The following is a 22184-nucleotide window of genomic DNA, read 5'->3' on the forward strand; positions in this document are numbered from 1 at the left end:
GCTCTTTCGGTAAAGTCACGTAGGTAGGAAAAAAAATCACGACTGCAGGAAACTGCTCTTGTCTTACGCGCAAAGTATTTCAAGGTGGCTACGCGCATTTAAAATTCGACAACTAAAGGTTGCTTGGTCATAATTCACAGGGACCCGTTTGTGCGCTTCAAGACTCGACGAGCGTTTATTCGCACAGGATAGTGAATGGAAGTTTCCACAGCAACAAAAACAATGCGTTGAGCTCGAGCGTACGCGTACTTTGCACAGAGCCACCCGACGTGGATTCGCACCAAGAGCCACCCGCTGCTGGAGTGGATTTCGCAAATACAAGATTTGAAAACGTAACGCTTGTAGCGGGGGAGCTGCGTACCGCCGAACTGTTGATAAAAGGACAGATGTTTTATTGTTTTTGTTACCCCCGCGCTGTTTTATGCGTTGCACTCCAGTGGGCGGTGGATGGCTTTATTCAAGCAGAGGGACCTTTTGGGACGAGCGAATGCCATGGCACAGCAATGGGTAGAGAGCCCTCGTGGACACGTGGCCGTGCCAGGAAAGTGACATTTTTCAGCAAGCAAAGGATTCCTGCCTGCACGGCATGCGATGATGGGCCACCGCCTCACACCTGTGTTGGCCGGTTGTTTTGGTGCGTCTGAAAGCAACTTCGGCAGTCGCTGGGACCAATTGCCGTTGCCCAAGAGGCGTACGGAACTCGTCGGCCTTCCAACAATGAGCACGATTGCTGTTGTAAAGTCCTGACGATTACCAGACAGTGTCACGGAAGAATATTATTCTTTGACGGCCACCCACACACATTGCTTTACGTGCGTGACTGCGGTCCGGGTACTACCGGGTGGGAGTGTGATGTGTCCTCGCTTTGTTGTGATCACGTTATTTTAGTTTTTGTAGTGAAACCGGGCAGAACACACACACACAAAAACTCTTCTCGTCACGGAACATAAACCATCACGTGAACCCCGATCATCCTCGGAGCATCGAACAAAGACGATCACTGCACCGCATCCTTTCCGATGCGCTTCTGCGGCCGTCTTGAACGCTCTTGCGATATTACGAAGCCACTGGAGCTATGCGCTTTAAAATCTACATTGAAAAATAATTTCTTTAAAACTGCTTTTTGTATGTAGTTTGTCGTCCTTCCCCCGCACCTCCGATGAGCACGGTCGGCTACGTACGGTGCGAAAGAAGTTCAACAGACTTACGTTACCCATGACCATGGCACTTCTAGCTGCAGGCCTCCCCTAGTCGTCGATGTCTCTCTTCGTCTGCTGATGCAACAATCCATCTCGCTATACTGCACATGATACGATAGCTCCAATGTTAGCAGCTTGTGATAATGGCTTGACATGTTACCGTGCAATAGAAATCGTCACTTATCGTTAAGCGGCGCTCACGTATCCTTTTTTTAAACTGTGAAATGTCCAAGCGGCTCCGACAGATGGGGCTGATGTAGCAATAATTACACGTCTCTCACTGCCTGTCACCACACTGAAGTTCACCAGCCTCGACTCGAGACACACCAGCTCAGACTGCCAAAGAACATTCCACTTTGTGGCACTTCGTACGGTTCCACAATGCGTTTTATGGTCGCGCCGCGTGTCGTTCGGCGCGGTGTCCGACGTTTCGCGCCACGTTATTTTTTTCTTCCTCAAGGTGCTCGGTGGGAGCTTATTCAGGAGCGTCGGCGATCGTGCTGGAAAAGCACGCGGTACAATCCTAAAACTCCGATCGGAGCGCTGCGCTTGACGGCTGCGGAGAGCCCCACGAGGCACAACCGCGAAAATCCTGCGCAGTGGCACCTCGACGTCGACGGACAACTGCACAAAAGTTGAGCGACATCTGGCAGAAACAAACGCACTGTAGTAACAAACGGCAAATGAGATTAAAAAAAAAACCAGCGGAACGTCAGGACCACTGACGGACGGGGTTCAGGTCAGGAGGGAATTACGCAAACCAACAATGTTAAGTCCGGTAATAACGCTTGCGAGACGGGGGATGATTGTGAACGGTCGGTCACGTGGGGCTGCCCCGGGGGGCGAGTGGGCCCCTCGCGGCGGCAGGTCCCCGAGGAGGATGAACGACCCCGGCTGGAGAGGGTAAGCTGTCGCTGCACTTCCACGCGCGCCTGGCAATGCTACGCCACCGATGGCCAACGCCGGCTCAACGTCACCGCTGCAATCGGCGCACACCCAGGCGAGCCTGCTGCCTTGGCTATGCCACATTAAATAGTTTCACGAATGAGTTGATGTGTGTGGAATAGCCCGAATGGGTCTGTTCACACGCTTGTCAACACACTGCTGGATGAAGCCTTACTCAAACGAAATATCGACAATGGGGTTGGTGAAGATGGGTGCAGGACTGAGGTTCAGATGTCACAAATTACTTTCGCTATGGCTGGGAATATAAATTGGGTCACCAATTTCAAAGCGGATTGTGTCGATCCACTGATGGTTGAAGGCCTCTCCGTTCCAGCTCAGTCACGGGGATTGTTTGACCATACTTCCCCATGCTGGTCAGCGTGGGTTGGTGTGATTGAGTTGCCTAAGGCTCGTTCGGGCATCACTCGCCACGGACGTTATCCATGGCCAGTAAGCGAACTTATTATCGCCATGAAGGGTGAAACCTATTCTTATTTTTGATACTGGCAAAAAGATCCCATGATATGGCTGCTCACCCCGAGGTATAAATGATATGATGCGTGCATTGTCTTTGTACTGTTCGCTCTCTGGGCTGACACTGGTGAGACTATGCCATGAAGAAGGTTGTCTGGTGTAGAGAACAATCAGTTTCAAAGACAATGCAATACATGATGAGAGCATGTTTTGTTTGCATGTTCACCACGAGTACTGCGTGTGGTTAATGCAGTCCCTTGATTCCTTGCAAAATGTTTCTATTGGGTGTCTGAACATCTTAACACAGCTCCTGTTTCATTGCCCAAGAGGGTAAAACCTCTTCTTATTTTTCATAAGCGAACTTTGGTCGCCGGTTTCAGAGACGGGTGTCTAAAAGACGCTGCGTCACCTCTGCCGTTCAAACGCCTCGCATTCTCAATGCTCAACATTGCCGAAGTAAAGAAGATTAATAACAAAGCTGCCTTTCACACTCAACACGCACGGGGTTTTTAAAAGTTTTTTTATTTTATTTTCAGTGTAACAACCGCCGTGAAACCGACTCCTGCACGGGGCGAAACACTCGAGTGGTGGTGTTAGGGGGTGGTGGGGGTGGTGGTGTTAGGGGGTGGTGGGGGGGTGGTGGGGGTGGTGGGGGGTGGTGGTGTTAGGGGGTAGTGGGGGTGGGGGTGGTGGTGGTGGGGGGTGGTGGTGGTGGTGGTGTTAGGGGGTGGTGGGGGGTGGCGGTGGTGTTAGGGGGTGGTGGTGGTGGGGGTGGTGGTGGTGGTGGTGGTGTTAGGGGGTGGTGGTGGGGGGTGGTGGTGGGGGGTGGTGGTGGTGGGGGGTGGTGGTGGTGGGGGGTGGTGGTGGTGTTAGGGGATGGTGGGGGTGGTGGTGGGGGGTGGTGTTAGGGGGTGGTGGTGGTGTTAGGGGGTGGTGGTGGCGGGATGTCGACCTGGGTAGTGTAGCGGTCAGCGCGCTGCGCTACAAACCTGGCGACCCGCTCACGGCCAACACCGGTGACGAATATCCGAACCGGTCCTGGGCCTCCCCTAGATATACTCAGCCTCAAATGAGTACCTGGTGCAATGTGTAAACATCGCCACTGGGGAGACAAAGGCGACCGGGCGTAGTGCTGGCCACCCACCCCCTTGTGTGCCCGTGCCGACCTTCATAGCTGCTACTCGCTGCCAGCACTTGCCCCAACACTCTGCTAAGGCTACACGGGGGATTTTTGATCTTCGTTTTGTTTTTGTCGACCTGGGGACGGCTACTTTCATGCGCGGTCAAAGCCCCCCGGAAACCCCAACGAGCACGCGCACTCCCCACACTCGAGCTGCGAGAGCATTTAAAAAGTGTTGGGGGGGGGGGACACATAAAGCAAAGCATGGGAAAAACAAAAAACCCCGAAATGATGAACGAAGCAAAGTGGTGCCGACTGCACCGAGCATCTTCTTGTTTCCTCTGATCGTAAAAAGAAGAGAGAGGAGGAGGGAGGGAGAGGAGCGAAGCTCAAAGTCTCGTTGAGACTCGTAGCCCGGCGCGTGCGGCCAATGCGAGTTCGTCACAGGCGCAGCAGCAGCAGCAGGGATGTTGTCGTGCAGACGCGTCCCTGCGGCGCTAATCCCACACCCGTCAACCCCCGATCAGTGCCCCTGCCTGATTACAGACCAATGCAGACCTTATTGGTCACCCCGTGCCCCCCCCTTATAAATCTCAATGTTCATCCTACAAAGTCTCCATCACAAGAGAGAAACGCAAACAAATAGAAAACACATTTAAAAAAAAAAAATTGTTGCCCGTATTGAAACGGCTGCACGCCGTATGGACCTGAAAACTCAATTCCTCTGTACAAGAATGCGGGGTAATCCGAATGAGTTGACAGCTGTGCTACTATACACTACACTATACACTACACTATACACTACACTATACGCTACACCACTATACACTACACTACTATACACTACACTACTATACACTACACTATACACTACACCATACACTACTATACACTACACTACTATACACTACACTCAGCACTACATACCTGTCAACCCCTATCAGTGCCGATGCGGCGGTTTGACCGAGCGCAGTTAAATTTCGAAGGGCTGTTGCGTACTACTGAACTTCTTTTGCGCCGTACGTCGCCGACAAGTGCTAATCGGAGGTGACCCAGCGCATACTGTTTGACGCTGTTTAGTGAGTATTTAAACAGTGTGTGTGTGTTCTCAGCTGGCAACACGCCAGCTGGCAACACGCACGGCGTCCGGTTGCTCTCCATCGACTTGGAGGCGCGAGGAGCCACAGACAAGCTGGGAGGTAGCCACGCGGTAGGTCCGACGCCAACAATTGTCCAAGCTCTGCGCTCCTCTCTATTTGTACATGACGTCCACTGGTAGCAGCTTGTAATTTGAATGGCTCCAATGTTAATCCAGACCGTTGGTTAGCATCCCATCAATGTCTGTATGCTTCTGCTACTATGCACTTCTCAGCTTCCATATGGTACAGTCAACATGCAGGGTGCATACAAATTAGAGGGGGTGACATCTCACGCTGTCATTTCCTGACATTTTGCTGTCGTCACTTTGCAGCCACCTCGACTACAACACCTGGCAAGCCCTGGCGGTCACGTGTCCCGCAATAGGGTTGCGTCTCAACCCTGCACAGCTCCTGAGAGTTTGCACGGCCGGGTGCTTTTAGCCCGAACTGCGCCGGTGAGAGAACTAAAAATAAAGAAAAAAAATTTCATCTTGCCCAGCATTTGCCTGTTTCAACAAACCCTGCTGTTTAGTAGCAGCATTGGTCAAGAGGACACCTTGCCTGATGTACGCACACGATCTTGAGTGCTTATTTGTTTACTGATCTGTCTGTAATCACCTTTGGGCAATTACTAAGCGAGCCCACCGGTTAGTTATTGCTATGCCCCATTAAAAATTGTGTCAAAGTCACCTGCGTGCGTTCATTCATAGGGGGACATAAAACAGATTCTCATAAAAAATTAAGAAAAAAACCTGAACCAATCACTCCGGAATTTGCAACGCAGCTTGCCAGCAACGATGTCTGTTTCGTTTTTTTTGGCAAAAGTGGCAATTAAATTCTTTCAAAGAAGGAGTATTCTTAAATGTATTTCCAAGATAACGTTGCACCGCCTACCGGCGCTGTTAGCGTGCGTGCCTTTAGACCGTGAGCGCGTGGGTGTGAGCGGTTCGGGTTGCCCCCTATGGTACCAACGACAATAAAAAAAACCGGGACATATCATGGGAAGAAGAATACTGTATCTCACAATGACCAGAATAATATAGAACTACACGTAAATATATTGTCTTGAGTGGTGTTGCTTTATCGCAACTGCCATGAATCGATAATGTTATTGTCGTTGGAAGAATGGCAGATTTCGCAGTACAGCTACCCCCAACAGAGGATGATCCGAGCCATACCAGGACAGCTGGCAACTCTAGCAAATGGCACACCAACGTGTGGCGTCTGCATGTATATCCTTGACCAGCGACGATTATCTGAACCGATCCTGGGCCTCCCGTAGATTGACACAACCTTAAATGTGTACCTAGTTTGGTGTGGACATATCGCCCCGAGAGAGACAAAGGCGGCCTGGCGTGGTGCTGGCCAACACCCCCTCGTGTGCCGTGCTGATCTTCATAGGTGCTTGCTAACAGCACTTGCCCAAATCGTCGGATGAGGCTATACGGGGGGTCTTTGTTGTTTCTGAACGCGCGTTCCACAAGCTGGCAAACCAGTACAACGAGGCCCCCTTATTGGATCGGATCATCAGCTTGTCGGCCACTGACAATGTTGTTGAGCCACTTTTTTGGTTGGAGAGAGTTACAGCTTTTCCTCTGCACGCAGAAGCGTTCCTGTCTCCAGGGCTCTGTATCTTGGGCAGTAACAGTTTACGTGTTTTCATGTTGACCGATATTCTTTGCCAAGCCACACACGCGCAGTCCATCTGCTCAACACAAATTGTGCCCCTTTTCGGTTGAGTGGGATAGTATCCCGAACCAATGGTGAAAATTCCACATTCCCACGGCATGCCCCCCCCCCCCCCCATTTTTTACATAGAAACACCACTGTCCAGTGGCTCCAGTAGCCAAAGTAGTACTTGTTTTTATCAATTCCAGACAGGTGATGGGCTGTGTTGACCCTTAACCCGGATTTGAACTTGCGACCTTTCAGTTACGAATTCAGTATCAGAACTCGTTCAGAAAACAAAGAGATTAGGCAATAAAAGCCAGGGGGGTGAACATTAACTCAGCAGTCTTATTGTCAGCCTGTGCAATGTACTTTTAAAAAATGTATGTCCTTAAACAAAACGAGATCAATTGGCAACTTTCATGTTTATCCTGGGTGACCACATTTCAGCACCTCGGTCAGTGTGGGTCAATTCCAGGTGAGTCCGAGGATCAGATCAGATCTCTCAGCACTGACTTTGGAGCCACGATTCAGAATCACAATATTTATTTATACTGGAGGAATCCGATGAGCTATAAAGCTCGTTTTTCACAGATGTCCGGTAGGGGCGGGTAAGAACGTTACAACAACAAACAATACGTTTTGGAAAGGTATACAAATCAATTCAACTTATAGACAAGTAAAACTAAACTTTTTACTTTACCAGGTTAATCCCACTGAGCTATTCGGAAGCGACCTGGCCACAAATGGTAGCTTTAATAGGTGATCGCTAACAGCACTTGCCCCAACAGCCTGTGTAGGCTACCTGGGGGGTCTTTGCCTTTGCTACGCCGCCTGGGGGAGGGGGTGGGGTGAATAGTGCAGAAGAAGTGTGCAATGCGCTAACCACTCTGCCACCATTCACGTAATAAACAACAGGCAGAATTTAATATTTGAAAATTACAAAACTGCGACAATTAAGGCATGAATTCGCACGCACGTTTGGCACCAGGAACGTGTTGCCGACCTGCGAGAATGTTTGTGCTCGCCGTGAATTCATCTTCGCCGCAGTTATTCCTGTGTAAATATGCATAAACATTTTTTTTGTTTTTAAACGAGGGGCTACCGTTAAAACGATCCATGCGCCAGTCGCCGAGTCGGCAACGGTCATGAAGACATGACGGCCGGTCTCTTAACCGTTGACAGTGACACCCCCCCCCACCCACCACCTCCCCAAGTTGTAAAGAAGTTGTGTGAATGCGTGGGAGCAACAAGAGGCGAGCCCAAGCGAGAGTAATCCCAGCGGCGCTCCCGCAAGTTACCCGCCGAATGCCCAACTCGGCGCAAATTGTTCCCGAGCGGAGGGCGGCGCTGTGAAACGTCACTACGCGGCCGAGATGTCGCGTCTCCCTCGACCCCCGCTCAGCACGGCCACCGCTGCGCTGAACTGTTCGTGGGCTCGTCTCTGGCCGATGAATGCGAGCGGGGAGAGGTGGGAGGGGGGGGGGGGTCGAGTATCTGCGTGGCCATGGGCAACGGGTCCTGAAAAGGGACACAAAAGAACGAACGCATCAGCTCCACTCTTTTTTTTTGGCTGTGGCATGAAAGGGTCCTTTGTGTGGTCTCCCTCCTTGCCTGCCTGCCTCAACTGTGCACAGAGAGGCGAGCCACGGTGGCTGAGACGTTAACTACCTCGCCCGGTATACAGGAGGTCGTGGGTCCGATCACGACCCGGACGCCTGCTGTATATTTGGAGTGTGTGTGTGTCTCTCTCTCTCATCATCATCACCACGGTGACTGAGATGTTGACTACCTCGCCTGGTATACAGGAGGTCGTGGGTTCCATCACGACCCTGACGCCTGCTGCTGTGTATTTGGAGTTTGCGTGTCTCTCTCTCATCATCATCACGGTGGCTATGAGATGTGAACAACCTCACCTGGTGTACAGGAGGTCGTGGGTTCGATCACGACCCTGACGCCTGCTGCTGTATATTTGGAGTTGGTGTGTGTCTGTCTCTCATCATCATTATCACGATGGCTATGAAATGTGAACAACCTCGCCTGGTATACAGGAGGTCGTGGGTTCCATCACGACCCTGACGCCTGCTGCTGTATATTTGGAGTTGGTGTGTGTCTCTCTCTCATCATCATCATCACGATGGCTATGAAATGTGAACAACCTCGCCTGGTATACAGGAGTTCGTGGGTTCCATCACGACCCTGACGCCTGCTGCTGTGTATTTGGAGTTTGCGTGTCTCTCTCCTCGTGGTCGCGTGGATTTTTCTCCGGGTCCTCCCGATTTTTCCCTCCACAATTAGAATCAACATCACCACGCGTTCAGAGTTATTTGGCTGCAACAAAAAAAGTCCACGTGATAAGCCACTTTGTTGAGCTATCATTTGTGATAGCCAGGGATCAATGGGACTTTACCTGGCAAAATAAAATAATAAATATAACTTAATTATATATGCTTGGTTCATTCTGTAAAGTCACGTAGAAGGGAAACAATAAAATAATAAAAAATATAAAACAATAACATTTTCTTGTTGTGGTTTTCACACCTGATGATGACTGCTTGTGTTGCAGTCGAAACGTCGTGAGAATTTTATTGTTTTTTTTTATTTTATTGCTTCCCTTCTACGTGGTGACTTTACCGAAAGAACCAAGAATATGAATCCCTGCAGTCACGAAAGCTTTAAATCAAAATATAATTAAATTAGTTGTTAGTTTAGTTACAAGTAACAGCGGAAAAAACTGCCAGCCACCGCTGGGCCCCACATCACCGCACGCGGCTTTGCCTCTGCTCCTCCTCCCCCCCTCACAGCCAGCAAATGTCACGAGAGACGGCGTCTTCGCTTCTCAAAGGCAGCCGTGGGTCACTTGTGCGGGGCATATAAAAAAAAAACCACCCTCCTCACCCGCAGGGCGTCGTCAACTCGCGTCGCAGACCGCCTCTGACCCACCACCCACCCCCTGTGCGTTGCGCGGTGTTGCAGCACCGCCAATGCATTGCCACGGCGTTGCATCCAAGCGAATGCAAACGCCACTCACACAAATCTGGAATGCATAATATACTTACTTACATCCTGCAATATACTTATTGATGGATGTGAGGTGTGTAATGGAGGTGGGGGGGGGATGGAGCGAATGAGGTGACAGGGATGTTGATTTGTAAAATATATATATTTTTTAAAATCAGATGTTGCTGTGTTTTATTGTTGCATCGCTTGGTAACGTCGGGTTGCCGGGCTGGCGACCGCTGAGAGCCTGGGTTCGAGTCCAGGTTTCAGCTGCCAGTGGTACCACTCGGCCCTCGCGTGTGGCGGACTTCTTGGTGTCCACGCGGTCGCCAATAGCTGCAAAGACAAAGATCTCCCGTGTAGCCTTCACGGATTGTTGGGCAAGTGCTGTGAGTGAGCAGCTATGAAGGCATCACGCCCGGCTACCTTTGTCTCCCCACTGGCGATGTTGGCACGCCGCACCAGGTACTCATTTTGAGGCTGAGTCGACCTAGGTGAGGCCCAGTTGTTCAAATAATCGTCACCCGTGTTGGCCGTGAGCGGGGATCGAACTCGGGTGGCAGCGCGCTAAACCGCTCCACTTTACCGCTCACGGCTGTGAAAGTTGGGAGGCGTTGAGCAGTCACTGAACAACCGTTGACACTGTTCCTGGGGTGGGGTGGGCTGGGGTGGTGTGGGCTGGGCTGGGGTGGTGTGGGCTGGGGTGGGGTGGGCTGGGGTGGTGTGGGCTGGGGTGGTGTGGGCTGGGCTGGTGTGGGCTGGGGTGGTGTGGGCTGGGCTGGGCTGGGGTGGTGTGGGCTGGGGTGGGGTGGGCTGGGGTGGGGTGGAGTGGAATGGGCTGGGGTGGTGTGGGCTGGGGTGGGGTGGACTGTGGTGGGGTGGGCTGGGGTGGTGTGGGCTGGGGTGGGGTGGGCTGGGGTGGGGTGGGCTGGGGTGGTGTGGGGTTGTGTGGGGTGGAGTGGTGTGGGCTGGGGTGGGGTGGGGTGGGCTGGGGTGGTGTGGGCTGGGGTGGGGTGGGCTGGGGTGGGGTGGGCTGGGGTGGGGTGGGCTGTGGTGGTGGTGGGCTGGGGTGGGCTGGGCTGGGCTGGGGTGGGCTGGGGTGGTGTGGGCTGGGGTGAGGTGGGCTGGGCTGGGGTGAGCTGGGGTGGGGTGGGCTGTGGTGGTGTGGGCTGGGCTGGGGTGGGGTGGCGTGGTGTGGGCTGGGGTGGGCTGAGGTGCGGTGGGCTGGGGTGGACTGGGGTGGGGTGGGGTGCTTGCTGAGGAAGTGGTGCGTGGGTTGGTGAGCTTGGAGTGGTTGGAGTGGTTGACGCTGTACGAGATGGCGATGGTGGCGGTTGGGTGTGTGGATGATGGACTGCATCGTTCTTTCATCCCTGTTGTGATATGTAACTTTTCCTTCGATTTTGTCCGTTCTGGACGCTTGTGGCTGTTGCTCCCCAGAAGTGTGTGCGTCCATTTTCATTTTATTATCCCACGTTGCTCTTTTGAAAATATTTAATTTAATTTTCATTAACTTGGTGGCTTGAATTTTCCTGATTGTATAAAGAAGCACCTTCAGATGTTGCTCGTATCCAAGTGCTGATTAAACACCGTTATTCAACCACCACTCATTACACGCACAAAGTGCTTGCCAACAAATGAACCACAACGCCTTGCCAATCTCGTAAAAGAGCATAAACCATCACGCAAACTCCGGTCATCTTCGCAGCAGCAGCAGCGGCTTTTTGGTGAACCATCGAACAAAGACGGTGGTCACCGCATCGCGCGGCGCTTTCAGATGCGCTTCTGCGGCCGTCTGGAGCGCTCTTCCTTCCGATATTAGGAAGCCACTGGGAGCTATGTACACTTTTACATGTAAATAGAAAACTAATTGCTTTAGCACTGCTTTTTGTGTTTAGTTTGTTGACTATCTCCCGCAGCTCCGATTAGCACGCTTGGCTACGTACGGTGCAAAGGAAGTTCAACAAACGGTATATAGACCACACCGCAGGCCACAACACTCTTTCTTGTGCCACTCCCCTCTCGCACCGCTCGACTTTGAAATTCCCTCCCATCGTCTCTTGTGCCAAGTCCTTGCACAATAACCTCACTCAGTTTAAGAAACGAATTCACTGCTTTTCTTTTACACGTTCAATCGTGCTGTCTGTTGCTGGCCGTTTTGGTCCTGTCCTTAGCAGCCGCGATTTATTTTTAGGTTTAATGTTTATCCTTCTGTTTAACACGCAGTAGGCTTTCGCGACCAATATAATCCATGAAAGAGGGTTTTTTTGGGAGTTAGAGCGTGTAAATATAAATGTTGTGGGCTAACTCTCCAACACACCGGTGTGCTGAACTAGAAACGAATTGGCACGTTTTGTTTACGTTACAAACCCTAATTAATTGTCTGTGTCGGGTGGTGGCCGGTTTAACGACACAACATTTATACCTACGCGATCTAACCTTAACAAAACAACCTCTATTATGGTTGATCCTTATTCCGGTATATTGCTGTCATGGAAACTAAACTTCACAGATGACCCGATCGGTGTGAATGCCACATCAAACTTCGATTGCTCGTCCAAGGGCCGCGTGCCGGCTTTGTTTTAGAGATGCGGCTATGTTAGAGACAGACACACGGACAGTTTGTTGAGCAACAGTGACAACCAAGGAGGGTTGCGGTTTAACGGCGCGTGGATTTACCGTGGCTCATCTCGTACCTTCAGTTGCCATACCCCAGTGGGGTGGGGTGGGAGGGTGTTACACGTCTACATATCCCCTCGGGATAACGTTTTGAATTAGCAATTCCTGCATGCTTGAGCCTGGTTAGTGCGTGAATTGAGATTGTGTGTGGGAGTGGCGAGAGTTGTTGGGGTTTTGAACGTATTTTTGACTTATTTCGCATCGTACATAGCCAACCGTGCTAGTCAGAGGTACGGGAGGAAGGGCAACAAACGAAACACAAAAAAATCAGTTGGAAAGAAATTCGTTTTCAATCCAGGGTTTTCAGTCTATGTGAGTCTGTGCGCCTCTGTGTGAGTCGATGGGTCTCTACAAGTATGTGGGTGTTTGTGTGAGTCTGTTGGGTCTCTATGTGTGCCTGTGTGAGTCCCTACGTGGGTCTGTTGGGTCTCTATGTGAGTCGGTGAGTCCCTGTGTGAGTCTGTTGGGTCTCTATGTGTGCCTGTGTGAGTCCCTACCTGAGTCTGTTGGGTCTCTATGTGAGTCGGTGAGTCCCTGTGTGAGTCTGTTGGGTCTCTATGTGAGTCGGTGAGTCCCTGTGTGAGTCTGTTGGGTCTCTATGCGAGTCGGTGAGTCCCTGTGTGAGTCTGTTGGGTCTCTATGTGAGTCGGTGAGTCCCTGTGTGAGTGTGTTGGGTCTCTATGCGAGTCGGTGAGTCCCTGTGTGAGTCTGTTGGGTCTCTATGTGACCCTGTGTGAGTCCCTGTGTGAGTCTGTTGGGTCTCTATGTGAGTCGGTGAGTCCCTGTGTGAGTCTGTTGGGTCTCTATGTGAGCCTGTGTGAGTCCCTGTGTGAGTCTGTTGGGTCTCTATGTGACCCTGTGTGAGTCCCTGTGTGAGTCTGTTGGGTCTCTATGTGAGCCTGTGTGAGTCCCTGTGTGAGTGTGTTGGGAGTGTCTATGTGAGTCGGTGAGTCCCTGTGTGAGTCTGTTGGGTCTCTATGTGTGCCTGTGTGAGTCCCTGTGTGAGTGTGTTGGGTCTCTATGTGAGTCGGTGAGTCCCTGTGTGAGTCTGTTGGGTCTCTATGTGAGTCAGTGAGTCCCTGTGTGAGTCTGTTGGGTCTCTATGTGAACCTGTGTGAGTCCCTGTGTGATTGTGTTGGGTCTCTATGTGAGTCGGTGAGTCCCTGTGTGAGTCTGTTGGGTCTCTATGCGAGTCGGTGAGTCCCTGTGTGAGTCTGTTGGGTCTCTATGTGAGCCTGTGTGAGTCCCTGTGTGAGTCTGTTGGGTCTCTATGCGAGTCGGTGAGTCCCTGTGTGAGTCTGTTGGGTCTCTATGTGAGCCTGTGTGAGTCCCTGTGTGAGTCTGTTGGGTCTCTATGTGAGTCGGTGAGTCCCTGTGTGAGTCTGTTGGGTCTCTATGCGAGTCGGTGAGTCCCTGTGTGAGAATGTTGGGTCTCTATGTGAGTCGGTGAGTCCCTGTGTGAGTCTGTTGGGTCTCTATGCGAGTCGGTGAGTCCCTGCGTGAGTCTGTTGGGTCTCTATGTGAGTCGGTGAGTCCCTGTGTGAGTCTGTTGGGTCTCTATGTGAGCATGTGTGAGTCCCTGTGTGAGTATGTTGGGTCTCTATGTTAGTCGGTGAGTCCCTGTGTGAGTCTGTTGGGTCTCTATGCGAGACGGTGAGTCCCTGCGTGAGTCTGTTGGGTCTCTATGTACGTGCATTGAACTTGGCTCACACCGCACGTGACCAACCACGCTTTATCGGAGGGGCGGTTTTATCAATGGCTTCGAGGTGGCCACGCAGGAAATGGAAGCTCCTGAATCTCTCCGTGCGTGGGCTTTGAATGTCACCACTCCCTTCTCGCATCCGTGAGTTGTCTCTGGGTTGTCCGGTCTCCTCGAGCAAGAAGCCAAACAGTCACTGCTGGAATTGGCCATTGCGTCCACGCGCAGCAGGAACTACCTTCGACTGCCCTGGCGCTGAGACGTTGCCCTACCGATGGGTGCAGATGTGTACGCGGTGGCAAGGGGGGGCGGGACACCTTGTAAAAGTTGGCCACGCTTCGTTTTGTTTTAAAACCAAACGAAGCGTGGCAGCTGCACATTGGTAAGCGGCCACGTACAGTAGAACGTTTATCCACCTGCTCTGCAATGCCAAGGAACAACCCAATGGACTGGAGGCACTTTCCAGTTTCAGTAAACAAGGCGCTTTAGCACGGTCACCCAAGGCACCGCGCGACAGGAATGCAACGCCGCCTTGACGCGGCGCTTTGAACGTGCGAGTCGCGCTCCGTTGCCTCGGCTCTACCCAGGGCATCGTCGAGTCACGGCGACTGCGCGGGGTCAAACTTCGCCTGCTGACCTCTTGCTGCCACAGCCGACCATTATATGCACGTACGATGCCGAACTCCCGACACACAACCGGTGGTGCCGAATCAGGAAAACGAATTTGGCATTAAACTAGTTTGGCACGTTTAATTTCGATTTACAGCTTTCGTGACTGCACGGATTCATATTCTTGGTTCTTTCGGTATAGACACGTAGAAGGGAATTAATAAAATAATAAAAATGAAAACATAATATATAAAAATTCTCACGACGTTTCGGCCACAACGCAAGCAGCCGTCCTCAGGTGAAGAAACAGAGCTGTCAGAAAGACAGCTCTGTTTCGACAGCGTTAAGACGCTCATTAAGACGCTGTCTTTCCGACAGCTCTGTTTCTTCACCTGATGACGGCTGCTTGCGTTGTGGCCGAAACGTCGTGAGAATTTTATTATGTTGCATTTTTTATTATTTTATTATTTCCCTTCTACGTGACTTTACCGAAATAACCAAGAATAGTTTGGCACGTTTTGTCCACGTGACAAACCTCACCGATCGGCTGCTGTGTCGGGTGGAGGTGGGTGTACGACACATTTTACGTGATCCAACCCAAAACCGCAACAACAGCAAACTGCATCGTATGTACGTACGCGTGAACTTCGCTCGCTCCGCATGTAGCCAACCGTGCTGATGGGAGGTGCGGTGCTCGAGAGAGGAGTGCGGCACGATGTTCCACGTTTACCGCCTCGACCCAACCTCACCCGCCATATGAGTGTGGAATTCCCACCGTCATGGCTCAGGGTTGTGAACGGCAGATGGTCACCGTCTCAACAGCTCATCTGAGCAGGGATTACTTTTGTGAGCGTTACTCTCACACGGTGGGGGGCAGTGGGAGGCACAGTGCCGGATTCTCCTAGTAGCACAAGTAGCTACATATGCTGTAGCAGCTACATATATGTAGCTGCTACTACATATATGTAGCTGCTACTACATATGTAGCTGCTACTACATCTGTAGCTACTACTACATATGTTACATATGTAGTAGTAGCTACGAGCCCCGCACTTTCAAGGGCCCCGCGCTAAACGCTTTCAAGCTATCAACTCCGGTCCAGTGATTCTGCACTTGCTCTATTACTATAGTACTATACCGCCTTCAACTTTTCTGAACGACGACTGGGTGTTTAAGGTTAGCGGTTTGTCGTATTATCTGGCTGTATAGCAAATGAAAAATACAATTACTTGACTATGCAAGTTAAACATTTATGTGTTTTAATATTTACGTGTTTTTTTAATATCTAGGGCCCCTTTATAACATCATATGCTAGAGGCCCCGCAATCGCTTCATGCGGCACTGGGGAGGCTCCATCACCTCCTAGCGAGCGGTCACGCCGAGATCCCTGCCCGTGCTCACCGTGGCCACGTGAAGGCTGCGGCCGCAGTTGCCATGGAGGTGGGTGGGGAAGGTGGGTGGGGAAGGTGGGTGGGGAAGGTGGGTGGGGAAGGTGGGGGTGGAAGGTGGGTGGGGAAGGTGGGTGGGGAAGGTGGGGGTGGAAGGTGGGTGGAGAAGGTGGGGGTGGAAGGTGGGTGGGGAAGGTGGGTGGGGAAGGTGGGTGGAGAAGGTGGGTGGGGAAGGTGGGTGAGGAAGGTGGGGGTGGAAGGTGGGGGTGGAAGGTGGGTGGGGAAGGTGGGTGGGGAAGGTGGGGGTGGAAGGTGGGTGGGGAAGGTGGGTGGGGAAGGTAGGGGTGGAAGGTGGGTGGGGAAGGTGGGTGGGGAAGGTGGGTGGGGAAGGTGGGGGTGGAAGGTGGGTGGGGAAGGTGGGTGGGGAAGGTGGGTGGAGAAGGTGGGTGGGGAAAGTGGGTGGGGAAGGTGGGTGGAGAAGGTGGGTGGGGAAGGTGGGTGGGGAAGGTGGGTGGAGAAGGTGGGTGGGGAAGGTGGGTGGGGAAGGTGGGTGGAGAAGGTGGGTGGGGAAGGTGGGTGGGGAAGGTGGGTGGAGAAGGTGGGTGGGGAAGGTGGGTGGGGAAGGTGGGTGGAGAAGGTGGGTGGGGAAGGTGGGTGGGGAAGGTGGGTGGAGAAGGTGGGTGGGAAAGGTGGGTGGGGAAGGTGGGTGGGGAAGGTGGGTGGGAAAGGTGGGTGGGGAAGGTGGGTGGAGAAGGTGGGTGGGGAAGGTGGGTGGGGAAGGTGGGTGGAGAAGGTGGGTGGAGAAGGTGGGTGGAGAAGGTGGGTGGGGAAGGTGGGTGGAGAAGGTGGGTGGAGAAGGTGGGTGGAGAAGGTGGGTGGGGAAGGAATGTGCGCCCACGTCGTCCCCTCGTGGGTCCGCACCCCCCGCCAACGCCGTCAGCCCCCACCCCCCGGGGGGTAGGAGGAGGGGCGGGGGCCCAGACCAGACAGGGCCAGAGCTGCCCTGCACAGCCCGCTCTGGCCCCGAATGAATTCTCGCGCGAACCACAAGCACGCAGAGAGGGTGTGCCACCTTAGCCCGTGCGCGCAGACAGCACGCAGACATGTCGACATTCCTCCGGTGGACCGCTCAGCGAACGGACTGTTCTTCTAAAATTATTTATATTATATGCGCGTGTGTGTTTATTGTTAAATCACGTTAAAAGTCCCCCAGCCCCCCCCCCCCCTCCACCAACAACAAAAGGCCCCAAAAGACTGTCAGGGGGTTCAAAGCTGTCAATTTGACGAGAACATCCGAACATCCATCACACGACAGCCACGTGAAGTGCTGCCAGGAAAACGAAATAGGTGCAACGACACGCGAGAGATGTGCACAGCTTCACAGTTCGTTTGACGCTGGTGGTCTGGACAAGGCTGAGAGCTTTTTGTGCACGCGTTTGCAAATTTGTGCGTGTGTTGTTCAATGTAATTTCGAAGGTGTAACAGATTATGTATTTATGTTTGAACGTCTTTCGCACCGCGCTGTGACGGAGGTGCATGGGGAAGGACAACAAACTGAACACAAAAAGGCATTTCAATAGAAATAAGTTCTCAATCGAGATGATTTAAAAGTACATAGCTCCAGTGGCTTTCTAATATCGGACGGAAGAGCGTTCCGGACGGCCGCAGAAGCGCGTCTATTCGTGCGCGATTCCGCGACCGTCTTTAAGAGTTATACATACTCGGGTTATACCTATTCTCCAGATTGTAAGACGCACTTTCCCACCTTGTATTGCAGATCAAATGTTTGGGGTGGGTCTTATAATCCGGTGACAAATTTAATTGGCACATAATGCTCCTCCTTCGGAAATCTCTCCCTCCGCGTAAAAAAAATCAATCTTGTTTTTTTTTTACATCCCATTGGCCACACGGCCTTGGTCAGAAATATGTTTGCTTTAACACACGCAAACTCTAGGCCGGTTTCCACATTCAATGTCTCATCAGCAGTCAAGCTTACTTAAACCGCTCGGCGTGTGCGTGAGGGACTGGGGAGCGGTGGTGCAGCGGTTAGCGCTGCGCTACAAACCCGGCGACTCGAGTTTGATTCCCGCTCACGGTCAATACCGGTGACGATTATCTGAACCGGTCCTGGGCCTCCCCTAGGTCGACTCAGCCTCAAATTAGCATCTAGTGCGGTGTGTAAAAACATCGCCATTGGGGAGACAAAGGCGGCCGGGCGTGGTGCCGGCCGCCCATCCCGTCGTGTGCCGTTTCGGCCTTCATAGATGCTCGCTGACAGCACTTGCTACAACAGTCTGTTAAGGTTATACGGAGGATCTTTGTGTTTGGGACCAGATTTGTAAAACCTTAATTGACACAGGGCACAAGTTTGTGGCGTGTGCTATTTCCCGGTGCCTCGTATGATAATGCAGTATTTACAGTAACGTTTCTTGGATGGAGCAAGGATTATTGCAAGAACTTGTAACAAGAGACATTGGGGGATAATTGCAAAGGGAAGAAGCGATGAGAAAAGTGTTGTGACCTGCCGCGTGGTGGCTAAACACAGAGTGGATACAATAAAACAGTCCGGGAGATCAAATCCTCATCATGGGTGGAGGAATTAATGAGTGAAGCGAATTATTATTTGACCAGGTAAGGTCCCACTGAGCGAGCTCTATAGCTCTTTTTTTAGTAGGTGACCTCGCCACAAATGATAGCTCAACGAAGCGGCTTATCGTCTGGACATTTCTAGCCGCGAAAAACTCTAAACGCGTGATGTTGATTCTGAATGTGAAGAGGAAAGTCGGAGGACCCGGAGAAAAATCCACACGAGAAGATGGAAACTCTAAATATACAGCAGCAGGCGTCAGGGTTGGGATGGAACCCACGACCTCCTGTATACCTGGCGAGGCAGTCAGCATCTGACTGCCTCGCCTGGTGTACAGGAGGTCCCTTCAAGTGACCTCTTATCCACACTCGGGAGCAGCACTCTACCGCCTGCCATGCTTGACAGAGGACTGGTATTTATCGCATGACAGCCAAACTTGATTTGTTTTATTCTGAGAGCTGGGATTTATTTATTTTTTAAACGAGCTGCAAAACCAAAGTTTCACATGAAAACTTTGTGTACACTTGTAAACCCCTGGCTCAATCACAAGCCGGGCCACGTGAGCCTCTGCGTCTCTATGTGAGTCACTGGTGATCGGACCGACACCATCAGCTCACCACACTTGAGAACCTGGTTTCAATCACGGTTGATTGAAATCACGGCTGATTGAAACCCAAATTGGAACCCAGAACCACAGCATTGCCATCTCAGTGCTCTGGTCTCTGAGCCACCTCTTCAGATTTATTTTATTCAAAGTTAAAAGTCATGAAAAGCCACGTTTAAAAACCTCGGTCACCTTCGTGAAATCTGCCTCTGGCAGATGTAGCCCCGCACTGTGCGTGTGTGGGCCTGTTGCCAACATGGCGGACATTGCTGGTGTAGATGGGTACTTTTTTATGGTTCAGTGTTTATGCCTGAGGCTCAGAGAAGCAGGCTAAAAGAGGCACTTTAAAGAAAAAGGTACCTTTCAAGTGCTTACTGATATTCCTTATACCTCGGAGTGCAACGATACGCCACTCTTTCGACTGTTATGTTTCATTGTTGATATTTGAGTTTCAGAGCTAGAGTTGTCACCCCTTTCACAAACCAAACCCGGATATATTTCTTAGTCAGCCTCGTTGAACACAATACCGGTACCAGATCTCGGTACAAATAAATTCCGGCCACCCGAACACAAACGCCACTTACATAAAAGTCAGAATTGAAAATTGTAAACGGCAAATTTGAAAACATAAATATATCCTGTCCCATTTCTAAGCCCACAAAACATCGATTCTCTAACACGAAATGTAATTATTGTATCCTGAGATTAAGAATTAAGAAGAGCAATATTTTGTTTACATCGCATTTAAATACAACCTGATCTCCAGACGCTTTACACAGCCAATATTACACGGTTAATCGACACGCTCATCTCCGCACCGCAAAATCTCCAGTCACAGATCAATCCGTTAACCCCCCCCCCCCCCCCATCAGAGGATGTAAGGGTTTTGTATTTAAAGTTGTTTCCCTTTGAAAGACTAAAGCCTCTGTCATTACTAATCTTAATTGTTATGCTTCTCTCCAGATGATGGAGATTATTGTTATCGTTACTGCAATGGGTGTTCGCAAATCCTAACTCAATTTGGGACGGGACACTTACGGGATTATGAAACAATACACACAAACGCGTGAACAAGAAGCATTTTCCAAAGACCATCAACAGTTTTCTGAAGTCACCATCAATTATTTTTTTGGAGCAAATGTTACCGTCTGACGGGCATCAGTGAGACAGAGACGGACAACTGTAGGCCGGTTTCGTTCTTGCTAGGACTCATCAGCATAGTATAGCCACCAATGCTCCCTGCGCAAAGTCTGCCTGTCGGAACCACCACATACGCTGGTCGCCAATAACTCCACAACGACAAAATCCCATCACAGTAACTCGGAAGTTTGCCCTTCATCCGGCTTTAGTCGGCATGTGGAATAATTCAAGCCGCAGGATCCACCCACGCCACAGGTTGAATGGAGCTGTCTCTGCCGCGCTGAGTTTCGCAACTTGGCCGAGCCACGCCAGCCTCTGCGTCGCGCAGTGGGCCAGCCATGGCTCCTGCATGATGCGGGCGATCTTCCTCTCGTTTCTTTAACGTTATTCACACCCCACCACCCACCAAGCGGCGTAGCAAAGACAAAGACCCCCCCCCCCCCAGGTAGCCTCCACAGGCTGTTAGGACAAGTGCTGTTTGTGATCGACTATTTGTGGTCAGGTCGCTTCTGAGCCACATTGAGTCCAAGACGTGCAGCGATGCCATGATTGTGGTCACGTCGTACCACGGGCCAATTATTGCCTCTCTCCTCCCAATTCAAAGCCCCGCAGGTGCTTCCCATTTCTTTTCGCTGGCTATGGATCTTCCGGAATAGGTAAACGCGCGTCATTGTCCTGCGTTAGTCCTTTCCGATTACTTTAATTGCCATAATAATCTGAAACAGAAGCGAATAGCTCGGTGGGCTTTATCTGGTCAGATACAAACATAGTTTAGTTTTACTTGTATATATTAAAGTGATTTGTTTACCTTTCCTATACTTTGCACTCCTATCGTGTTTTTGTTTTGTTTGTTGTTGGAACGTTCCGACCCGCCCCTCCTGGACATCTGTGAAAAAGAGCTTCATAGCTCATTAGATTCCTCCAGTATAAATATTCTGATGACACGCAAGCGTGTGTGGGGGGTGGCCATCACCACCCTCGGCCACCTTTGTCTCCCCAGTGCTCATGTTTACACACTGCACCAGGTACTCATTTAAGGCTGAGTTGACTTTGTTGTTAGCCGTGAGCGGGAATCGAACTCAGGCCCGCTGGGTTTCACAGACCAGAGCGCTAACTACTGCTCCATCGCTCCCCATTGCCGTACCACGACCCCCACCAAAGACAAAGACCCCCCGTATAAACTTAACAGACTGTTGGGGAAAGTGCTGTTAGCGAGCACCTTTGAAGGCCGGAACGGCACACGAGGGGGTGGGTGGCCAGCACCACGCCCGGCCGTCTTTGTCTCCCTAGTGGCGATGTTTACTACACACCGCAGCAAGCATTCATTTAAGGCTGAGTCGACCTACGGGAGGCCCAGGACCGGTTCAGATAATCGTCACTGGGTGTTGGCCCTGAGCGGGAATCGAACTCGCGTCGCCGGGTGCGCAGCGCCCCACCGCTGCACGGACGCACGGGTGGCAGACCTCCAACCTTGCTGTTGTGACTCCAGCACCCATCATCATCATCCTCGTCGTCATCACATCCCGTGGGTGGTGGCTCCGCCTCCCCCTCCTTGTGCCGTGTGTGGGCAGGCGGTGGGGCGATCCGAATCAACGGGCGCGAGTCCGCGTCACAGACGCGCGTCAAAAGCCACCTCCGTCGACGCGCACGGGTCGGCCACGTGCGGCGTTAAATAAGTTCAACATGCACACCCAGGGCGGGATTAAGATTGTGTGGGCCCCCTGGGCGACAGGGTACTGTTGAGTCCCCCAGTCATATTTTCAAAAGGAAAAACAAAGTTAAAGAAATATAAAATTGTATTTTTACAAGGCTAACAACATACAATTTAGCATTCACGAGTGAAATAACTTTCCACTTAATCTCTGGAGGCGCTCCAGCTGGTGGAGGCCCCCCTGGGCTGCAGCCCCTAAAGCCCCCCGTGCCTTAATCCGGC

The 22184-nt window shown here is 51.6% G+C and overlaps 1 protein-coding gene across 3 annotated transcripts in view; it reads left to right on the forward strand.

The window, feature by feature from the left end:
- The first annotated feature begins 1113 nt into the window (after positions 1 to 1113).
- The window catches only part of ITGB4 (integrin subunit beta 4), a 113456-nt gene continuing 92385 nt past the window's right edge, over positions 1114 to 22184 (forward strand). Inside the window, exon 1 of one of the 3 annotated variants that reach the window (XM_032967112.2) lies at positions 1114 to 2102. In XM_032967112.2, coding sequence (XP_032823003.1) covers positions 1966 to 2102 — 137 coding nt within the window. In that variant the 5' untranslated portion in view covers positions 1114 to 1965. The remainder of the gene's footprint in view (positions 2103 to 22184) is intronic. The other 2 variants (XM_032967115.2, XM_032967116.2) reach the window with 2 other exon arrangements.

This window comes from Petromyzon marinus, chromosome 37 (genome assembly GCF_048934315.1).
Source record: "Petromyzon marinus isolate PM22_M1 ecotype Great Lakes invasive population chromosome 37, UKy_Petmar_22M1.pri1.0, whole genome shotgun sequence".
NCBI lineage: Eukaryota > Metazoa > Chordata > Hyperoartia > Petromyzontiformes > Petromyzontidae > Petromyzon > Petromyzon marinus.